The sequence below is a fragment of the Clarias gariepinus genome, chromosome 15, assembly GCF_024256425.1.
Source record: "Clarias gariepinus isolate MV-2021 ecotype Netherlands chromosome 15, CGAR_prim_01v2, whole genome shotgun sequence".
In the NCBI taxonomy this organism is placed as follows: domain Eukaryota; kingdom Metazoa; phylum Chordata; class Actinopteri; order Siluriformes; family Clariidae; genus Clarias; species Clarias gariepinus.
The window spans coordinates 31,960,001-31,982,525 of NC_071114.1; the positions used below are offsets into that span (position 1 = coordinate 31,960,001).

Below are 22,525 nucleotides of genomic sequence, written 5' to 3' on the forward strand. Positions count from 1 at the left end.
CTTATTCTTTTGCATGTTTGTCACACAAAATGTTTCTGATCATCAAACACATTTAACTATTAGTCAAAGATAATGGACAAAGGACAACATCTAAAGAACTGCAGGCCTCACTTGCCTCAATTAAGGTCAGTGTTCACGACTCCACCATAAGAAAGAACTGAACTGGAAATGATCCAGAATGCAGCAGCACGTCTCGTTTTTAACCTCCCCAAGTTCTCCCACACCACCCCACTCCTCCGCTCCCTGCACTGGCTTCCTGTAGCTGCCCGCATCAAATTCAAAACACTGATGCTTGCCTACAAAGCTAAAAATGGCCCAGCACCCACTTACCTCTCTGCGCTAATCACACCACGCACTGCACCACGTTCCCTCCGATCCTCCAGCACTGCTCGCCTCATCCCACCATCTCTCAGGGATCGAGGGCGGCATTCATCCAGGCTCTTTTCTGTTCTAGCACCTAGGTGGTGGGATGAACTTCCTCTAGATGTCCGTACATCAGAGACTTTGACAATCTTTAAACGACGACTCAAGATGCATCTGTTTCTCCAGTACTTGGACTAACCACCCCCACCACACAAAAAAAAAAAAATTCCCAGTTGTGTTGGACTAATGGCACTTAGTTATTAACCTAGTTAACCCAGTGTAAGTATGTATCCAAAGATGTAAACTTTAAAGCACTTTCTGTAAGTCGCCTTCTGCCAAATGCCTAAATGTAAATGTAAATGTAAGAAAGAGACTGGGCAAAAACGGCCTGCATGGCAGATTTCCAAGGCGCAAACCACTTTTAAGCAAAAAGAATATTAAGGCTCGTCTCAATTTTGCTAAAAAACATCTCAATGATTGCCAAAACTTTTGGGAAAATACCTTGTGGACCGACGAGACAAAAGTTTAACTTTTTGGAAGGTGCGTGTCCCGTTACATTTGGCGTAAAAGTAACACAGCATTTCAGAAAAAGAACATCATACCAACAGTAAAATATGGTGGTGGTAGTGTGATGGTCTGGGGTTGTTTTGCTGCTTCAGGACCTGGAAGGCTTGCTGTGATAGATGGAACCATGAATTCTACTGTCTACCAAAAAATCCTGAAGGAGAATGTCCAGCCATCTGTTCGTCAACTCAAGCTGAAGTGATCTTGGGTGCTGCAGCAGGACAATGACCCAAAACACACCAGCAAATCCACCTCTGAATGGCTGAAGAAAAACAAAATGAAGACTTTGGAGTGGCCTAGTCAAAGTCCTGACCTGAATCCTATTGAGATTTTGTGGCATGACCTTAAAAAGGCAGTTCATGCTAGAAAACACTCAAATAAAGCTGAATTCCAACAATTCTGCAAAGATGAGTGGGCCAAAATTCCTCCAGAGCGCTGTAAAAGACTCGTTGCAAACGCTTGATTGCAGTTATTGCTGCTAAGGCTGGCCCAACCAGTTCATAGGTTCAGGGGGCAATTACTTTTTCACACAGGGCCATGTAGGTTTGGATTTTTTTTCTCCCTAAATAATAAAAACCATCATTTAAAAACTGCATTTTGTGTTTACTTGTGTTATCTTTGACTAATAGTTAAATGTGTTTGATGATCAGAAACATTTAAGTGTGACAAACATGCAAAAGAATAAGAAATCAGGAAGGGGGCAAATAGTTTTTCACACCACTGTAAGTATTTTTTCCTACACAGTCACCACTGGAGTTACTGACTGCTAGTTGTGGAAACTAACTACCTGAAATTCATTGTGGGTTTTCTGTAGTGAGAAGGTAGCATCTGAGTTTATGGGGTGTGTGTGTGTGTGTGTGTGTGTGTGTGTATGTGTGTTTACATTGAGAAGCTGCTCCTTAGACAGGTCAGCGTAGTCCCTCACCCTGCTGCAGGCGAGCCAGGCCCGAGTCACCGGTTCTCCAAAAAATGTCACATGGCACTTAAACTGCAACACACATGCTGTTCTCAACATCCTTCACAAGTAACCGCTTCTTATTTTTTCACACATTATGAATTAATTGTTCTAAATTTCAGTAATATTTTAATAAATCAGGTATGTGAGAGAGGAGACAGACTGGGGTGAGATCAGACACTTTCCAGAATTCCAAATATTCCCCAGTGTCAGGATCTCGCTCGACCATCGCCGGCCACCTGTACACATCATCATCATCATCATCATCGTCATCCTCAATAACATCAATTAAGAGAATTTCCAAACCAGTACTTAAATTAAAGTTTCAACATGACATCAATGACAGCCAATCACAGGGAGACGAGGGTTTTGCTCCAGTACAGTTTTTAATCTTTTGAAAGAGTGTAGTAAACCCTAGCTCTGCTGACATCTTCAGGTCCATTATGACAGAAGTCAGTTAGGGCAGAACTCACTACTGCAGGTCAAATTTAAGTACAGTATAGTTAAAGTTTGGATTGCAAACATAATTCATTCTGGAAGTGTGCTTGTAATCCAACACTTATCTCTATTACTATAAAAGCGACTTTCCCCATACAAAAAAATAATGGAAACTTAGATGATTCGTTCCACAACCCAAAGACATTCATATAAAAATAATTAATACAAAATATAAAGTAAAATATATATACATTTTTGCCCGTCTTGCAAAACCAATCACAATCCAAGGTTTTACTGTATTTTAAAAAAGTTAAATTTTGTATTTGGGGTCAAATATTTAATAGAACTGTTATCTAATGACCAGGCCGAACTAGTCACTAGTCATCAAGCCAAACCTATCATGTGTTATGTGTATAACTACCTGGTTAAATATCTGCGTGTGTGTGTGTGTGTGTGTGTGTGTGTGTGTGTGTGTGTAAGAGAGAGAGAGAGAGAGACAGAGTACCATGAATAGCCACTTTGCTGAGCCCAAACCAGTGATCTAGGAACCTGACTGTAGAAAAATATCTCCTCTTTGTCCACGGTGTTCTTCTCTTTTGGAGCCGAACAACTGCGGAGGGCAGGGTTTTAAACACACACACACACACACACACACGCACACACACACACACATTGTGTTGTAATTTGTTGTGTAATGTTAAGCTGTTGTGTAAAGTAAGTTAACATGCATTTTATTTAAATACACTTAAACAACCATAAACCAGCTTACCAAACTGTCACTGCAACTGAAAAAAATATATATATGTGTGTGTGTGTGTGTGTGTGTGTGTGTGTGTGTGTGTGTGTAGGTGTGTACCTGTGTTGTTTGAGCAGGTCCAGTCATCAGGCAAATCTGAAGGATCAACACCATCTCTCAGCTGTCTCCATTTAGCACATTCAGGCCTGCTACACTGCACCCATGAGACATCTAAACACACACACACACACACACACACACACACACACTAGACAAACCTGCCTATAGGAAGAGTCATGATGCTGTTATTACACTTACACTGATCTGCCTCACTGCTCTTGTCTGTCTGCTTCCTGTCTGTCTCTCTGTGTGTGCTGAGAGTCTGAACCTGACTGCACTCATCCACCTCATCCCTCATTTGCCTGTAAATATCAGTGAATAGAGGGAGATACAGGGAGATATGGAAAGAGATAAGAATGAAGAAAGGAAGAGACAGTACCTGTGTGTTTCCTGCCTGATGGTCTTGTCTCCACCTAAATACAAACACAGGATTTGAAATATCCTAACAAACTCATTTCCTACACTTGAGCTGTGATTTTAGTGGCATGAACACGTCTTGAGCTCCGCCCTCACCTGTAACTTTTTCCCACTGAGTGTTAAAAGAAATACTTTTGGTGAAAGTTCCATCTTCTTCTATCATATACGAGATCTCATTAAATGTGTACAGAAATTAGGAAGAAAAATAAAGCAAAGACGGATTGACAGGTGACAAAATAAACGATAGAATTTCACAAAATGTAAACTTCTTTGTGAATAAATCAACATGTTAGTGTAAACTGATATCACATTGATCATAACTATAATTGTCTTAGTTAGATGTTGCTACGAAATTCAAGTGTTCTGATTAACACAAGCCATTCATCATAACAGGTTGTGTGTACGCATCAACGTCATGGCGTAGAATAAATAGATTTTATTTCAATTCACCCCTAAAAAATCTCTTCAAACACCATTCAATAAAACCAATGCAGGGAGCACCTGATACGATCTTATCACGATGGGTAGGTGAAGATTTCAGTTTTTACTGTGATTCTGATATTAATAATATATATATATATATATATATATATATATATATATATATGAGTAATTCCATCTCAAATCAACCAATGAAAGAGAAATTTTCCACCATCACCTCTCAGATTTTGCTGATTTTTTCACCAATTGTTGATCTTGCCATGAAAATAAAAACCCCCAATTTTTTGTCCCAACTCCCACTCGTTAAAAAATGGCAGCCATCTCAATTTTTGGCCTCAAAGTGCTTTTAGACATGCCACGCCCCTTTTTGAAATCCTCTTTTCCTTGATAACTCGCTTGCTTTATGTCATATGGAGATGAAACTGGGTGTATTTATGTACGTTTTTATGTAGATTCAGATTCTGCAATCGGAATTCGGCTATCTGCTGTGGTTATGGAGATATTTCTGAAAAAACGTTTTTTGGGGGTACCCCTTTTCGACCCCCCAGAACCCAAGGTCTGTATGTATATATGTTACTCAAAAAAATAGGGGTTACTTCACATCACCTTATCTTGAAAATAAATAAAAACCAGGGGTGTGTTATGCCCTGTTTTATAGAAATCATCAAAAATTAATTGTCCAGGTTTTGCAAATGTTTTACGATTTGATACACATTTTATATACAGAGAATGTACATGGATGTACACAATAGGCCTTATCTACCAGTAAATGTGTCATTTTATGGGGGTACATGTAAGATACATGTATCACTGTCAAACAGTATCCTGTAACTGAACCATTCAGGTTCATACTGATCAGAAAGTTGAATTATCTCCTACCAACTCCATGAGTGACCTCGCACTTAAGGAACTTGGTGATTGCATCATCTTTTTCTTGGTGCTAATTAAGTGCAGAAAAACAAAAGCAGGTGAGTGTGTTTTATTTATGTTAATTTATTAACTGAAGCTTTCCAATGTAGTTTGTTATCTTAATCACAATCTGATTACAAAGACTTGATGGCAAAGCTTGTCTGTTCTTTGGATTCTCGTGACTATATGTTGCACAGGTGTGAGCAGTGCCCCCCTAAATCAAAACTATCTGATTATCTTGATTAGGGCAGGGCAATATGGGCAAAAATATTTATCACCATATATATTTGAATATTTGCGATAATGATATAACTGACGATATGATTGACACGAGACAAAGCAGCTGTTTGTATGTGCATTAAAGCTATATAAAATTTTAACAGTGCAAATGCAAATTCCACACCACTGAAGTTGCACCATTTTTACAAACCAATTCTGGTTCATCTGTTTCATTCAACGATCCGCTTTCGCCTTTCTTATTCCCCGCCGCCGCCATGCTTTTTCCGCCATAAGCGTTTGGAAACAAAGGCACTGCACATGCGTGTTTTACCCATATTCTATCGCGATATTTCATTTTCTTATCATTGCCTAACATTGTACCGGTATTACCGTGGAAGGTATGATATGGCCCAGCCCTAATCTTGATGGTATATTTGAAAATGCTGATTTGGACCCAGATGACACTGTTCAGTTCAAGCAGTGGATTTCATTATGAGGCTTTGTGAAAAATGTGACCCCCGCACAGCTCATCACTATACAGCCAAGGCCCAAGCTGCTTATTTGAAAGAACTGAAAAAGAAACTTCCCATTGGAAAGGAGGCTGTTATCCTCATGGATTTTGCTGAATGTTATTTTTTATTTGTCAGGATGCTGTTCAAGGTTTTCATTGGGATACATCCCAGGTGATTCTGCATCCTTTCATGGTTTACTATAGGGGTGGTAGCGAAAACAATGGTTCACTAAGTTGCAAAAGTTTTTGTGTCGTCAGTAATGAAAGGGAACACAATGCTATTGTTGTTCACAAGTTTATTAAGGTTCTCATGAATCCACTGAAAGTTCTTCTACCAAATTTAAATCATGTGCATTACTTCTCAGATGGTGCAGCCAGCCAGTACAAGAATTATATTTTTTTTTTTTACAAATTTGTGGAGGCATTTCCTATCAAAATGACTTTGGTAGCTACAAAGTGCATGCCTTTCCTAGTTGATATTATTTGTGTCACTGCAACTTGACAGGTCTCGTACATGTACATGTACCTTTTTGTCTTATTCCATGAACTCTTTTTTGTGGGCTTTGTTCTTTCAGAATCAGATACCCAGGGTGATGAAAAAAAACTGTGATTAGTCCTTTTAGTGTAGAGAGATGAATAACGTCATTATCAGTCTTTGACTAGATATGCATTACAGAAGAATTTGAGGTAACTTTTACTTTGAAAGGAGCAGATTTTATGAGTATGCATTAAGTATTCTACAGATATTGCAGTACATTTCTGTGTGTCAAATCATTTAATGTTGCAAAACCTGGACAATTAATTTTTGATGATTTCTATAAAACAGGGCATAACACACCCCTGGTTTTTATTTATTTTCAAGATAAGGTGATGTGAAGTAACCCCTATTTTTTTGAGTAACATATATACATACAGACCTTGGGTTCTGGGGGGTCGAAAAGGGGTACCCCAAAAAACGTTTTTTCAGAAATATCTCCATAACCACAGCAGATAGCCAAATTCCGATTGCAGAATCTGAATCTACATAAAAACTTACATAAATATACCCAGTTTCATCTCCATATGACATAAAGCAAGCGAGTTATCAAGGAAAAGAGGATTTCAAAAAGGGGCGTGGCATGTCTAAAAGCACTTTGAGGCCAAAAATTGAGATGGCTGCCATTTTTTAACGAGTGGGAGTTGGGACAAAAAAATTGGGGGTTTTTATTTTCATGGCAATATCAACAATTGGTGAAAAAATCAGCAAAATCTGTGATCATGTGGTGGAACCCACTGGTTGATTTGAGATGGAATCACCCATATATATATATATATATATATATATATATATATATTAATCTATTTAAAATTAAGCAAGTACTTCGCTTCTACCACACAGGATGCTGTGCTTCCTGCCAATGCTGTGTGAATAATTTTTTTTCTGTGAATTATTGTGTTAACAAGCATTTCACTGCATATCGTACTGTGTATGACTGTGTATGTGACAAATAAAATTTGAATTTAAAAAATTTGAATTTGAATAATTTAGAGAGTAGGATTATAGAGGGACTGCAACCACATCAAATGCAAACATATATATAAAAAAAAAATTACATACATAAATTTCCTTATTGACTTATTTTATGATTATCATAATGAGTTAGTAAGTCTCTACATTTTTTAAAATTCTTTTGTGAATGTGATGTGTTTCTATAAAGTCGTGTGTATAAATTTAATAAATGACTACTCACCTGTTTGATAAAAAAAAAATGATAATAATTAATTTAGGCGTGGTGTTTATGCCACACGGTGTTGTGTTTATGTCACAGATGTCTTTAGCTCAATGCTAATTATTAGTCTGACAGAAACCTTAGGCAACCCTCGCGCGCACGCGCATGCTCAGTCCGATTTCCGCCACAGGTGGCGTCCGGAACGAATCTTTTCACTCGAATCGATTCGGAATCGAATCCCTTGTTTCGGTTCACCAAACGATTCAGGTCTCTTTCACGTTTTTTTTTCCTGAGAGCAGCATAAAATGTTATAACATTATAAAACCAACACAGATGTTTCAACTTGAGATTACAATTTTATATATATATATATATATATATATATATATATAATTTTATTATTTTTTTCAGCCGGAATAACAAATAATAGGAATATATTGTCAGTTAATAGAGTTCTACATTGATAAATGTAATTTTTTTATTTCACTCCTCTGTGAAATACAAAACCTCTTTAACTCGTTATATCTAATAGAAACCCACAAATCCCCTTACATAAATAAATGTTATTGTCTCACCATTAAGATTTGATCAATGAAACACTTTGGATTTATTTTTTATTAAATTTTTTCAGTAATTAATTAATTCATTCATTCATTTATTTATTGTTTGTTTGATGGTTTATTTTATGGTTATTATTTATTTACATATTCTTTGTTACATTTACTTACTTCCTGTACTGTGGATAGTTCATTGCTCATCTTGTAGGTACTTTAATTTTTTCAATATTTTAATTCTAATTTTTGTTAATAATAATAATAATAATAATAATAATAATATTATTATTAAGTTAGGGCATAAAAGTTTTTTTGTCTGTAAATGTATAAAAATGTGCAAAGTTTTTTTTTTTTTCTTTTTCTGTTAGTGTCCCGTAAACTCCTACAAGTCTTTAACAGGTCCAGATTTATATTATTTACCTCATAAATACACCCTAAATGTTAGTTAATCTCAAATTAATAAATAATACCTAATGGTTATTGAATAACACAATTCTTTAGACACAACATGGAACTTTTTACACTTTTGTAGGGTTCACACAAATTCACCACATTATAGACCTGATAAACATACAATAACTCTCACTAATTGTACTCGATGTGAACTAATTTATTCATAGAATGTTCTTAGGAGAACAAGCAATGTTCCACTGATTAAACTAGTTAGTTGGAATGAAAATGTTCATAGCCTATGCTTCTGAGCTTGCGAACATTTACATATAAATTATATTTATACTACTATAATTTGAACTTCAGTTGATTAACTTGCATAATGTAAAATTCACTGATGAGCTCCTGTTCACTTAATAAGATTTAAACAAATATCTAAAAAGGTTAAAGGTTCGAATATCTTTAGATTAGTAAACATTTATATATTCTGAATATTACATTTGTAGTTAGTATACTGCACCTGGCTGCACTTTTCTGTGTATTATCTTGCGATTTATACATGACACACTATATTTTTAAACACTACAAAACTCTGAATGCATTATACAGTATAGCCTCGTTATAAGACATTTCCTTTTAAAATGTTCTCGTATTTTTACTCTTTCAAAGCTCATTACAGTTAAGGCTTTTTTTAACCTAAGGCTTAATATTTTATCAAACAACGATGTTAAAATATAAATGAATAATCATGACATGATGAACTGATGGTTTATTTTTAAGGGTGTGTTCACACTTGACATGTCTCTTTCACTTCAATAAATTTGAACGCGGCCATCCGAACTTGGCAGCACACCAAGCAAGAAAAGGTGTGTCTCGGTCCGGTGCGGGTGAAATGTGAACGCATGACGGACCAAAGATATGTAATGAACCAAGTCTACATTGCTAGCGTTATCTGATAATGATGACTGTACCTGAGAACTTTCTTTGCTCGTAGACCCAGGAGCGAGGAGAGTGTATCACAGGGTTAAAGACATTACAAAGAAAAGACAGCACGCAAACGTAATCTTCGCAAAATTACTCTGCAAGTTATTTAACTTAGCGCCATCATAAATAATACAACAGTAGTATTTTTTTTAGTTTTTTGCCTAATGTGTCAAATATTTAATATCTTTCTCTTGTTTTTAGGGACATTGTCTCAGCCATAGAGAACATCATTGATCAAAACGATGCAATGGCTGCAAGAAAAAGCAAATATTACATGACTTTGGTGTGAACATTAGCGTGCGATCCATACACAGTGTCAGACAAAAACTTGGATGGATGTATGGGAAAACTCAACATTGTCCCATGATCCGAGACATGAATAAAGAGCTTCGTCTTCAACAAGCTCAAAAATGGATCGAAGAGAAAGTTGTTTGATGACGTCATTTTGAAACAACGATGGCTTTGAATCGTTTTGCCGCGATGGCATTTTATAAAAAAGGAAGACGTGTGTTCAAACCAAAACCAAAGCATCCTTTGAAATTTCATGTTTGGGGGGGCAATATCCAGACTTGGACCAGGACCGATTGCAATATTTGAAGGGATAATGGATCGGTCTTTCTTTGAGGAAGTTATTATAAAAGAAACTGCCGCCCCATACATCAGGGAAACATTTGAAGTTCACCACCATTTTTTTCCAGGACAATGACCCGAAGCACACTGCTGCAAGAAAAGTTCATAAGACACTAGCAGTTCGCTCAGATACTGCGGCGCGAGACCATTTAATGCTTTATATGTCAAGAGTAGTATTTTAAAATCAATGCGAAATTTCACAGGGAGCCAATGGAGTGAAGATAAGATAGGGGTGATGTGCTCGTATCTTCTGGTTCTAGTGAGGACTCTCGCTGCTGCATTCTGGACTAGCTGAAGCTTATTTATGCATCTAGCTGAACAACCAGACAGTAAGGCATTACAATAGTCCAACCTAGAGGTGATAAAAGCATGAACTAGTTTTTCTGCATCGTTTAGCGACAATATATTTCTTATCTTGGCAATATTTCTGAGGTGAAAGAATGCTATCCTGGTAATATTATCTACAGAATCGCTCCTCTAAACTTTTCTCAAGATTTTCAAGCAGTGTTGCAAATTGTGCAGTACACTTCCTTTTACAACCTCTGCTGCTTGTTCACTTGCCTTCAACAAGGTTGGAAAATGTGTGAAGTCTCTCTTTTGGAGATGTGTCCTGAACAGCTTGAGTTTGTTGACAAAATGTGAAAACACTCTGCACCAGGTCAGGCAGCATCTTTAACTTCCCTTGCAGATCCACATTCAATCTATTCAGATAATGCAGAATGTCGACCAAACAAGCCAAATCTGAAATCCACCGGTGATCATGTAGCTTAGGATAGTCCTTATGTTTCTCTGCAAGGAACAGCTTCCCTGGATCCAAAAGCTTAAAGAAACGAGAAATCACATTACCTCTTAAAAGCCATCTCACACAGTGCAGAAGCACATCAGATGGAAGATCTACATCAACGAGATTTTTGAACTGTCTATGATTGACAGCATTTGTGCGTATGAAATAGACGATTTCCAGCACAGGTTTCATGATGTGGTCTAAGTTCAGCTTTTTAGACACCAAGTGCTCTTGATGAATAATACAGTAAAACGCCCAAAATTCTGGAAAACGTTCATCAGCCCTACAAGACCTTTTTTAGATCCCACCATGGCTGGAGCTCCGTCAGTAGTTATTGCTGTTAGTTTTGATAACTGCAGATTTGCTTTGTCGACAACAGTCATCAGTGTCTCTTTCAGATCTATGCCACGAGTTCTGTCTTTCAGCAGCACAATGTCAAGCAGCTCTTTTTTAATTGTGCAGTCTTCTGACACAAACCGTACAAATATTGCCAATTGTGGCTTGTCTTGAACATCGCACCACTCATCCAACGCAATGCTGAAATACCGGCACTTCCGAAGATCTGGTAATAAATGTGTTTCCACTGATTTGTCAATGTCCGTTATTCTCTGTTGAAAAGTGTGCCGTGACAGCTGAAGGTCATTTACTAAACGTTTCACTGGGACAAAGAATAGCAACAGCATCACTGAGGCACTTTTTAACAAATTCCCCTTAAAGGTATGGCTTTTTTCCACGAGCAATGTTCCATGCTAGTTGATATAATGCTAATGTGACCGTCTCTGAATGCTTGGTAAACTTCCGGAAAAGCAGAGTTTGCCTTTCTGACTGACATTTCAGTGTCTTTACCTTGTGTTTACGAAGTTCCCTGCCCTTGGGAAATTCCCGTGCTACAGTAGAACGGAGTGAAGTGAAATGGCACTCAAGATTTGAAGCCTTAAAATGCGACAACGAAGTCTGGCATATCAAACAGAATGGCTTTCCGTTTCTTTCAACAACAAAAAATATAAATCCTCCCATTCAGATATAAATGTTCTGTGCTTATCTTTGTATTTGCGCTTAGCTGTATGTTTCCCAGACTCTGCCATGATGATTGACAGACAACTAACGAACTTCACGTCATCACGTCTTCACGCGGGATTTATCCCAAGATATGTTAAACCGCGCGAGAGGTTGTGTAAAAAAAACAACAACATTTAAATACATACCCCTTTATTAAAAAATTATGTTTTGACATTTTAAGAATAATTTGCAAGTGTAAACACAGAACATGTGGATAGATTGAAGAGCCGCAGACAAGCAGTGAAAGAGCCGCAAGCGGCCCGCGAGCCGTGGGTTGGCCACCCCTGATATAGAGAATAAGTATCATATTTATAATAAGATAATTAATTAAATAATAAAATTTATCTAAAAGCCAGACCGACCAAATTTCTCATTCACTGCTGAAGTGGTTAAATATGTTTATACTGTAGATACGTAGGTTACATTTTAAAAGTACAATCACAAGTAAATTACAAACGGCATGTAATGTTGTAAAATATGAATAAAACAGTATTAGACACAAATATATGATATGGTAGTATATACAATGAAAAAGCTATTTACATCAGTAAAATATTTTAGGGACCGTCGACAAATTTCTGTCCAACTGAAAAGTAAAAGTACTTGTTACATAACTGGCACCGTGCCTCATTTAGTTTTTTACTAATTTATTATTAAACATACAAATGCCATGCGTACTGCTTTTGTTTGTCAATAATTGCTGAATTAATAGATAATAATTGAGTATTGAGAATTAAATAGCAAATATTATATATATTTTTAAAAAATCACTTAAATAGCTTTTTGGTTGTGTGATCATGTGACCCCAAACTACTACCAAAAATAATTTCATTGAAGCCCCACACAAGGTACACCTGATTTTATCCCAACATATGTCTTCATTCATTTTTATTTAAAAAAAAAATGCTATTCCTTCAACAGCTTCTAGGTCATGTGACCTGGTGACCCCAAATTGGTACCAAAATAATCAGATCTGAGACCCCCAAAAGGTACACCCGATTTTATCCCAAGATATGTCTTTCATTCATTTTTTTTATTTTAATTTTTATAAAAAAAAAAAAAAAAACGCTTTGGGGTGTCAGATTAAATTATTTTGGTACCAGGTCACATGACCTAGAAGCTATTGAAGAAAAAGTTGTTTTTTTTTTAAATAAAAATTTTAATAAAAATGAATTAGGACATATATTGGGATAAAATCAGGTCTACCTTGTGTGGGGCGCTAACTGCAGATTTGCTTTGTCGACAACAGTCATCAGTGTCTCTTTCAGATCTATGCCACGAGTTCTGTCTTTCAGAGATTATTTTGGTACTAGTTTGGTAAAATATTTTATGTACTTGATTTGTTTTTTAAAATTCTTGTGAAGGCAATATGAAGAGAGAAATTCATTAGGTATACTTGGTTTTGTTCATTGTAAGTAAAAGATCTTGTTTCTTATGGAGGACTAAACATGACATAAAAAGAAATAAATACATGTAAAAATGTGGAAAATCCAAAATAGATCAATTAAGAAATGTGACAACACAAAAATAAATAAATGAAGAAATGTGAAAATTCAAAAATAAATAAATCTTGAAATATGTTATTAAACAAAAGTAGGAATAAATTTAGCAATTTTTCAGGGTATATTGTATTTATTTATATATTTACTTATTTATTTATTTATAATTATGTCATTTTTAGTCCTCGATAGATTTCTGAGTAAGATTAATTAAAAAAGATATGTTACAGCAACAATTGCCGGTTATATTTTATACAGTGTATGAGCACATTTGACTGCCAAGAGGTTAATGTACAGTACAAGCCAACAATAGTAAGTAGCAGGTAGCTCTTTGTACAATAAAGTAACACTTACTTGAAAATTAAACATAGAATGTGTGTGATGGACATTACAGAACAGAGTACTGATCATCAATCCAGAAGATTCTTTCTTAAATTTGTCTGATGAAGCATGGACCCTGGAAATACCACGGTAAATACCTTTTTTTCTTAGAAAAAAAAATAATAACAATAACCAGATAAATGTGTTGCTATTATATTGCATATACAACCTACTAATTTGGAATTTGTTTTTATTTTACATATGTATATTCAAGAACACCCAAAAGAGGTAATAAGAAACAAATTATTAAGGTCATTAATGTGTTATTATATGATGTACATGTTTTACGATTACTGAAATCTGTTCATCTTGTAAAAACGTCCGAGTTGTTAAACATACTGCTTGTATTACTGTAAATACAAACAGGTATAATTAGGCTTTTTTCCAAGAAAACTTCTCCAAATTTCAAGAAATCTAAAGGAAGGATTAGAAAAAGTCTTATAGCATGCAGTACTGTATTAATCATCCACACATTGCAGATGGTAATAGAACAGAAAAACCAGGGAAACAACAGTCTCTGTGATTACATGGTTGAGGTATGTTGGGGAAAAAAGTAAAACAGTAATTAGTGATTATATGTGTGGTTTATTTTCTATGTTGTGGTTTATAAATAAATCTTTAGTTAATATATATTATACTGTACGTTTCACTAAACATAATATTAATAATGTGTAATATATTTATTTGTTTGTTTTAGATGCTTCATAGCATTTTCTTCTTTGGTCACATTTACGATGATATCTTGACTCCCGATAAGCACTTCAAAACTCCTGAAGATCATGATTTTGTCAAGAATAAGTTTCCTGGGCCTTTTGAGACGTACACAACTAAGTTGTCAACTCGCACACCCTTTTCCATACTGCTAAATATGGTAAGTCCACAGCTGATATATGTTTAATCTATCTATATAAAATAATAATGATAATAAATAAAAGGTTTTGTTTGTACATTGGCCAGAACTCTCTATTTACGTTTCATATATTGGAGGACACGAACCTAATCTCAGAAAATGTTCTGCCTTTCTGTATGTATGCCTGTCTATCCAGCCAGATTTTGTCACACATCATGCAAAACTGACTGGATAGAATTTAATAGAACTTTGGCAGTACTTTAATATTTGCCTTTAGGTAAACCTGTAAACAAGGCATATGATACTTAACTTTAAAAAAATTGTATTTCTCTGTATAAGTTAGACAGAGTTCTCCTGTAAAGAAAGACAGGCAGACATGTACGTGGGTGTCACGTTTATTAGATGTTGGATTGTGGGATGAAGTGTGGCAAGGCATAGACGCAGAAGGGATGGGGTTAAATAAAGTCTTTTTAACGATAACCAAACAAAAACATGAACAAAGGAAGTTGGCTTCACTTTGGAGCATTTGACAAACAGAACTCACAAAATAATAACCAAACATTCAGGGACTGAACATACCAGACTAAACAAACTAAACATGCTAAACAGATACTCAAGTGCATTTTGGGAAAATGCCTTCACAACTTGTGGTCCAAACTGCTGGATTAAATGATTCCCCCAAATCCTGTTCCCACAGTGATTTTAAAGAGTCATAGGCTGAAGAGTCTGAGTGCGCTAATAAAGCATAATGCGCAAAATAATAATGCGCAAAATAATTAAATGACTTCAGAGTATCACAAGCCAAAAGGTCTGAAAAGTCAGACACACCCTTAGAACCCCACTCCGACAGCCCAATACTCTGAATTGGAAAATCAGAATTAAAAGCCAAGGGAGAACGAACAGAAATAGTGTGAGGAATGCTCAAATATTTTTTCACATCTTTCCAAACCAGTAATGTATTATAAATAATTATATTATCAGTGAGACCTTTTATCTGATCGATATTATTAATAAACCAAAGGGATTTAAATCTTCTGGGATAACAAAATAAGGATTTGAAGTCAATCCATAAAGCATCCTGCCTAGTCATAATCCAGCTTGTTATAGTTTTGAGTTGAGCAGCCCAATAGTAAAAATTGGGCATTATTTTTCCAGTTATAACGAGATATGGAAGCGTTTAGTGATTTAAAGGAGGATGAATTTAATTTAATATTCCGGAAGAACCGGGGTCAAGCTCCACCGCGTCTGTCTCTAAATTACTGACTGAAGTTCTGCAGATGGACAAGGACCTCCTTATTGACCATTCGTATAGAAGTTCTGGCCCCAAGAAGCAAGGAGGGAAACCGCGCACCATTGTCGCCAAGTTACACTACCATCAGGACTGTATGGAGGTACTGCGCTGTGCCCGGTCCTGAGGTCCACTTCACTTTAACGGGGAGCAAATAGCTATATTTCCTGATTACACTCCGAGTGTGGCCAAGGCTCGTGCGGCATTTACCGAGGTTAGAAAGCTCTTACGAGGAGGACTTCCGGTTAGCAGCCACATGGAGTAGACGTGTGAGTTAGGTGCTCCGACAATTTTACATTCCTTCACTCCCTTTTCCGTTTCTAAATGCTAAACTAAAACTTTGGGATACAATAACTTTGTACTTTACCCCACGGTTACATACTTTTTTTATTTAAAATGGCTACAAGGAGTGTTAAGGCTGGGAAAAAAGACGACACTGTGACCGCTCTAACAGTCGAGGCCATCTCTGCGCTGTTAGATAAACATCGTGAAGTGTTAGTGGCTGAATTTAAATCTTCGTTTAGTTTACTGGAAAGTAAACTGGACCAAATTCAATCCCAAGTAGAGGACCATGGACAGCGCTTACCTTTATTAGAACTCGCTACAGATGACCTGAGCCAGCGTGTGAGCGAGTTGGAGAACATCTGCTCCGGACTTCGGGAAAACAACGCTAAGTTAACGGCCAAAGTCGTAGACCTAGAAGGATGGAGCAGGAGACAGAACCTGCGTGTCCTGGGTCTTCCGGAGGGTACTGAGAGTGGACTCCCTACCGAGTTCTTCTCGAAGTTTTTGTGCGAGGTGTTTGGGAGTGAAACGCTTCCATCCCCGCCTGAGATTGACAGAGCCCACCGCATACCTGCATCCAAACCCGCTTCAGGTCAGCGACCTCGGCCCGTCATTCTCCGTGTGCACTGGTACCAGGTTAAAGACCTTCTGGTTCGGGAGGCTCGGCGGAGAGGATAGCTGGAATACCGCGGTCAGCAGGTTCGTATCGTGGAAGACTACGCTCCCGAAGTTTTAAGCCAGCGAGCCGAGTATAGAGACGTTATGACTGAGTTATACAACCGTGGACTCCGGCCTTCTCTCCTGTATCCAGCACGGCTCCGGATCACTCTCTCTGCCGGACAGAAGAAGTGGCTTCGCTCGGTAGAAGAGGCGCAGAAACACAGACAGTCTGCCGAAAACTACATAGTGCACTATAGTTTTATTTTTTAATACTACAATTCTCAGGAAAGTACCCTTTTTAACTTTAAATCTAGCCATCTTTACGTTTTTTCCTGGTATGAGTATTGTGTTAAACACGTGTAGTTGTTGTTAGTTTTCTATTATTATTTTCTCTATTTCTAGTCACGTGTAGTTTACATGTTTGTTTTTTTTAGTGTTACAATGTGACGTGGGGGGAGGGGGGTCGTTTTGTGTTTTTCTCTTATTGAGAGATTTCAGTATTGGAGTGGGGAAATGTTTTATTTATATATTTAATTCTTAGTTTTTGTAAACTGCGTCGGAGCAGAAGATGGTGTGGTTAGCGGCAGGAAGAGTGGTTAGGTGGAGAATGGAAGGATGGAAGAGCTTGCTGCTTTGTTTGTTAGCAGCTATCTTTGTTTGTTTGGGGGTAGTGGGGTGTGTGGGGGAGGGGTGTATGGGGCAGGGGTGGGGGTTCTCCAAAGCCAGTATTGTGTTAGTTCAGTATACACGGTGTATCTTTGATAGGTTGCTCTGTGTTTTACACTTCTGTTTTAAGGCTGACGCTAGGCATTTCATTATTATTTATGTTTATCTATCTTCATCTCCTTTCAGGGAGAATGAATAGTTCTTTAAACTTTGTGAGCTGGAATGTTAAGGGTTTAAACCATCCGGTCAAGAGAAGGAAGGTGCTCTCACACCTTAAACAACTTAACACTGCCATCGCATTTTTACAAGAAACTCACATTCGCAGTTCCGATCATTCTCGCCTTATGTCGCGTTGGGGAGGGCAGCACTACCACTCGACCTTTCAGGCCAAAGCTAGGGGCGTCTCAATTCTCATTAATCCAAACATTTCTTTTGAGTATCATAATGTTATTGCAGATATACATGGTCGTTATATCATTGTTTCAGGGAAGTTATTTAATACTAATGTAGTGTTGGCTAATTTATATGCCCCTAATTACGATGATGTTTCCTTCTTTGAACATTTCTTCTCTGTTCTACCAGATCTGAGCTCATACTCTCTCATATTAGGGGGAGACTTCAACTGCTGTTTAGATCCATCACTTGACAGGTCATCTCCCAATCCTATACCTCGGAGTAAATCCGCCATGCTACATCAGTCCTATCTTTGCAGTTTTGGTATCTCTGACATATGGCGCTTCCTTAATCCAAAAAAGAGAGAATACTCCTTTTTCTCACATGTTCACCATACTTTCTCCAGAATTGATTATTTCTTTTTAGATAATCAACTGATCCCCATGGTTAGCTCCTGCGCTTATCAGAGCATTGTGATATCGGATCATGCACCAGTTGTTATGTCTATAAAGCTCCCCAATCTTCCTCAAATTAATAAACATTGGCGCTTTAATTCTTCATTATTGATAGAGAATGATTTTTAAAAAATTATGGAAGACCAGATAGTTTTTTTCTTGAACACAAATGAAACACCTGAAGTGTCATGTTTAACTGTTTGGGATGCTCTAAAAGCCTACCTCAGGGGACAGATAATTTCATATACTGCAAATATGAAAAGGAAGGCATATAAAGAGCGAAAAGATTTGACCAACCAAATTAAAGAAATTGATCAGCAGTATGCTCTATTTAAAAACCCTGATCTGTATAAAAAACGCATAGAATTGCAAACTAATTTTGAACTCATCTCGACGCATGTAATCGAACGCCAATTATTAAAGAGTAGGAGCCAATTTTACATTCATGGTGATAAATCTGGGAAACTTTTAGCTAATCAGTTAAGAGGTTTTAGAGCACAACAACACATTACAAAAATTCAGATGGAGGATGGTACCATTACTACCGACCATTCTAAAATTAATGATGCATTCAAGAATTTTTATTCTCGATTATATACTTCTGAGTTTCCAAAGGACTGTAATTCACTTGAGAATTTCTTGAATCAACTAGATATCCCAACACTGTCCCCTGATTTTAGATTAAGATTAGAAGAGCCCATATCACAAGAGGAGATCAGTTCCGCTATCTCATCATTGCAATCTGGTAAGTCCCCGGGTCCTGATGGGTTCCCTGCAGAGTTTTTTAAATCATTCTCCTCATACCTTGCACCACAACTAGCTTTGGTTCTTTCTGAATCTTTTAAGCAAGGTAAGATGCCTGCGTCATTTAATGAGGCTCGCATCACCCTCATAGCAAAGAGAGATAAAGACCCAACAGAGTGCTCTTCATATAGACCAATCTCTCTTCTCAACGTGGATGTTAAAATCCTTGCTAAAGTCTTGGCTCGTAGATTAGAGATTGTTTTACCCTCTATTATATCTGAGGACCAGACCGGTTTTGTCAAAAATCGCTTTTCTTACTCTAACATTCGACGTCTTATGGATGTCCTGTACACACCATCAGAGGGGATCCCTGAGTGTGTCCTTTCTTTAGATGCTGAAAAGGCTTTTGATCGTGTGGAATGGAAGTATTTATTTAGGGCTTTAGAAAAATTCAATTTTGGTCCAAGTTTTATCACTTGGGTTAAATTATTATATTCAAACCCTACTGCCTCAGTTCTGACAAATGCTCAGCAGTCTCATCCATTTAGCCTTCAGCGGGGAACTCGTCAGGGGTGTCCTCTTAGCCCATTGCTCTTTAACCTTGCCATTGAGCCACTAGCAATTGCATTCCGCAGTTGTAGGGATATATCTGGGATTTGGAGGCAGGGAGAAGAACATAAAGTTTCCCTTTATGCAGATGATCTTCTACTTTTTATATCAAATCCAATCTCCTCCCTTCCACCTGTGCTGTCATTGCTTAGTGAATTCAGCTACTTTTCAGGATATAAATTGAATTTGCGCAAAAGTGAACTTTTTCTGCTTAATAATACAGCAGTAACAACTGGTTTTCCATTCAAGATAGTGAAAAATCAGTTTACCTATCTCGGTATTACAATCACAAGGAAACATAAACACCTTTTTAAAGAAAATTTTACTAGGTTGTTAACCCAAACTAAAAAGGACTTGGAAAAATGGTCACCACTGTCCATGTCCCTGGTGGGCCGCATTAATGCCATTAAAATGAGTATTCTTCCTAAATTTTTATATCTCTTTCAGTCTGTACCTGTTTTCATTCCCAAATCTTACTTTGGTGCTTTAGACTCAATTATATCCTCTTACCTTTGGAAAGGTAAACATCCACGATTAAATAAGTCCCTACTTCAAAGATCTAAAAGAGACGGTGGCATGGCTCTGCCTAATTTTCGCTTTTACTACTGGGCAGCAAACATTCGATCTGTCATCTTTTGGGCATATTTTCATAACCAACCTAATCGGCCTGTCTGGGTGGAAATGGAGATAAAGTCTGTCAAAAATCTTTCTGTCTCTGCACTCCTTGGATCTGCACTCCCCATCCCCTTAATTAAATTAATCAATAACTCAGTTGTTAGGCATACCTTGAGAGTATGGGCTCAGTTCAGAAAGCACTGCGGTCTTTTGGGCTTTTCTCTTTCCAGTCCTATTGTCTCTAACTATCTCTTCCAACCTTCTTTACATGATTCAGTGTTTCAGGAATGGTACAATAAGGGTATCAAGCTTTGCAAAGATCTGTTTATTGACCATAAGTTTGCATCGTTTGAGCAGCTTTCTGAAAGGTTTAACCTACCCAATTCAAACTTTTTCAGATATCTGCAAGTAAGACACTTCATTCGCTCTTTAATACCGAACTTCCCTGAAGCTCCTGCTGCAAATATTATAGATAATCTCCTATGTTTGTCCCCGCTGCGTAAAGGCCTAATATCCACTATTTATGGTGGATTGATGGGTTTGAGTCACACCCCTTTAAGTAAAATTAAAACTGCTTGGGAGAAAGATTTAAATCTCTCGCTGTCAGATGATACTTGGAATTCAATTCTTAAACTTGTCAATTCAACTTCCTTATGTGCTCGCCACTCTTTATTACAGTTTAAGGTTGTACACAGGGCTCATTTCTCCAAACTTAAACTTTCCCGTTTTTACCCAGACATTGATCCTTGTTGTGAGAAATGTAAAAGTGTAGAGGCCTCTCTTATTCATATGTACTGGACATGCCTGAATTTGGAAAAATTCTGGAGGGATGTTTTTAAAACCTTGTCGTACATATTGAAATGTAACCTTGAACCAGACCCTCTGATCGCTCTCTTTGGTGTCACTGGAGAGGAAGACAAGCGTTTAACTCCAGCTAAACAGCGTTTGTTATCTTTTGCGACACTCCTGGCCAGGCGTTCTCTTTTATTCAAATGGAAGGATGCCACTTCACCCACTCACGCCCAGTGGCTCAGAGATATTATGTCTTGTCTGTCCCTGGAGAAGATCCACTACTCAATCCGTTATCCAGACTTAAAATTCCAACAGGTGTGGGGGCCCTTCCTTCGCTTTTTTCATATACATTTATAGTTTGATTCCTTTTTTATTTAATCGTTTGTTTGTTTGTTTTCTTTTCCCTTTTTGTTGTTGTACGCAAAACTAAAAAACTTCCAGCTCCAGGTTCTTTTTTTTTTTTAGTTTCTCTCCTTCTTTGTTATGCCTGGCGTCTTTCCTTGTACTTGTAAAGCTGGCTTGGAGCTAGGGAGGGGTGGGGTGGGTGTTATAGGGATTTATAAGGAGGTTTTTAACATTACATGTCTACCCTGTAATATCCCTGTTTTAAAATCAATAAAAATATTGTTGAATAGAAAGCTCTTACGAGGACAGGGCGGTGTGCGCTTCGGCATTTTGTATCCTGCGCGACTCCGTATCACCTATAAGGGCGAGGACAAGATGTTCACAGATCCGGATAAAGCCATGCACTATGTTAAGCACAGTGTTATTACTTTTGCAGAAGCCAGTCCTTAACTCCTGAAGGACGTTCATATTTCATATCGCTGGCACATGGACGGTACTGATCGGGGTAACCTATAGTGGTTTATCACAAGTTAGTGTAGTTATGTTGAAGTTTCTGTTTTAGTTTCAGTACAAAGTTAATTGTAATTAACGCTTCATAACCATAATAAGGATGATGTTGACTAGTTAATGTTTAGACTTGTCCGTATATTTTATTGTTACAAGCCTATACGATGGTTCAGTGAGAGCCTGATTTTGGCTCAGTAGGATCCAGATAAGCACAGTGTGTGGATTTGTTGTTGTGGGTTGGGTTAATCACCGGTGCTTAATGGGTGATTGGGTTAGGGTTCAGGCCAGTCAGCAGTACTTTTAAAAAAATCTCTTTCTCTCGTCCTTTTTTCTCTTTCTTTCTTTCTTTTTTCCTGGCTCTATTCTATTTTTTGTAAATCTGCAGCTTCACTATTGCTATTTACCTTTTCATGACAAAAACAGGTGTTTCTTTTAGACAGACTAATGGATGTTTGATCAATTTTGTTAGTTGGAATGTTAAATCCCTTAACCATCCTGTAAAGAGGAAAAAAGTCCTCATTCATTTGCAACACCACAAAGCTGATATTACTTTTCCATAAGAGACCCATTTACGCACATGTGATCAATCTAAATTAAGGGAGGGGTGGATCGGACAAGTATATCACTCCAACTTCCGCTCAAAGGCCAGGGGG

General features: G+C 37.3%; 1 protein-coding gene across 1 annotated transcript in view; it reads right to left on the reverse strand.

Moving 5' to 3' along the window:
* LOC128542741 (MORC family CW-type zinc finger protein 4-like) overlaps nucleotides 1-22,525 on the reverse strand; it is a 40,542-nt gene that overhangs the window by 218 nt on the left and 17,799 nt on the right. The window contains exons 2-4 of the mRNA XM_053512713.1: nucleotides 3,556-3,589; nucleotides 3,177-3,287; nucleotides 2,826-2,930 (exon numbers count right to left, since the gene is read on the reverse strand). Of these exons, the coding sequence (XP_053368688.1) occupies nucleotides 2,826-2,930; nucleotides 3,177-3,287; nucleotides 3,556-3,589 (250 nt within the window). The remainder of the gene's footprint in view (nucleotides 1-2,825; nucleotides 2,931-3,176; nucleotides 3,288-3,555; nucleotides 3,590-22,525) is intronic.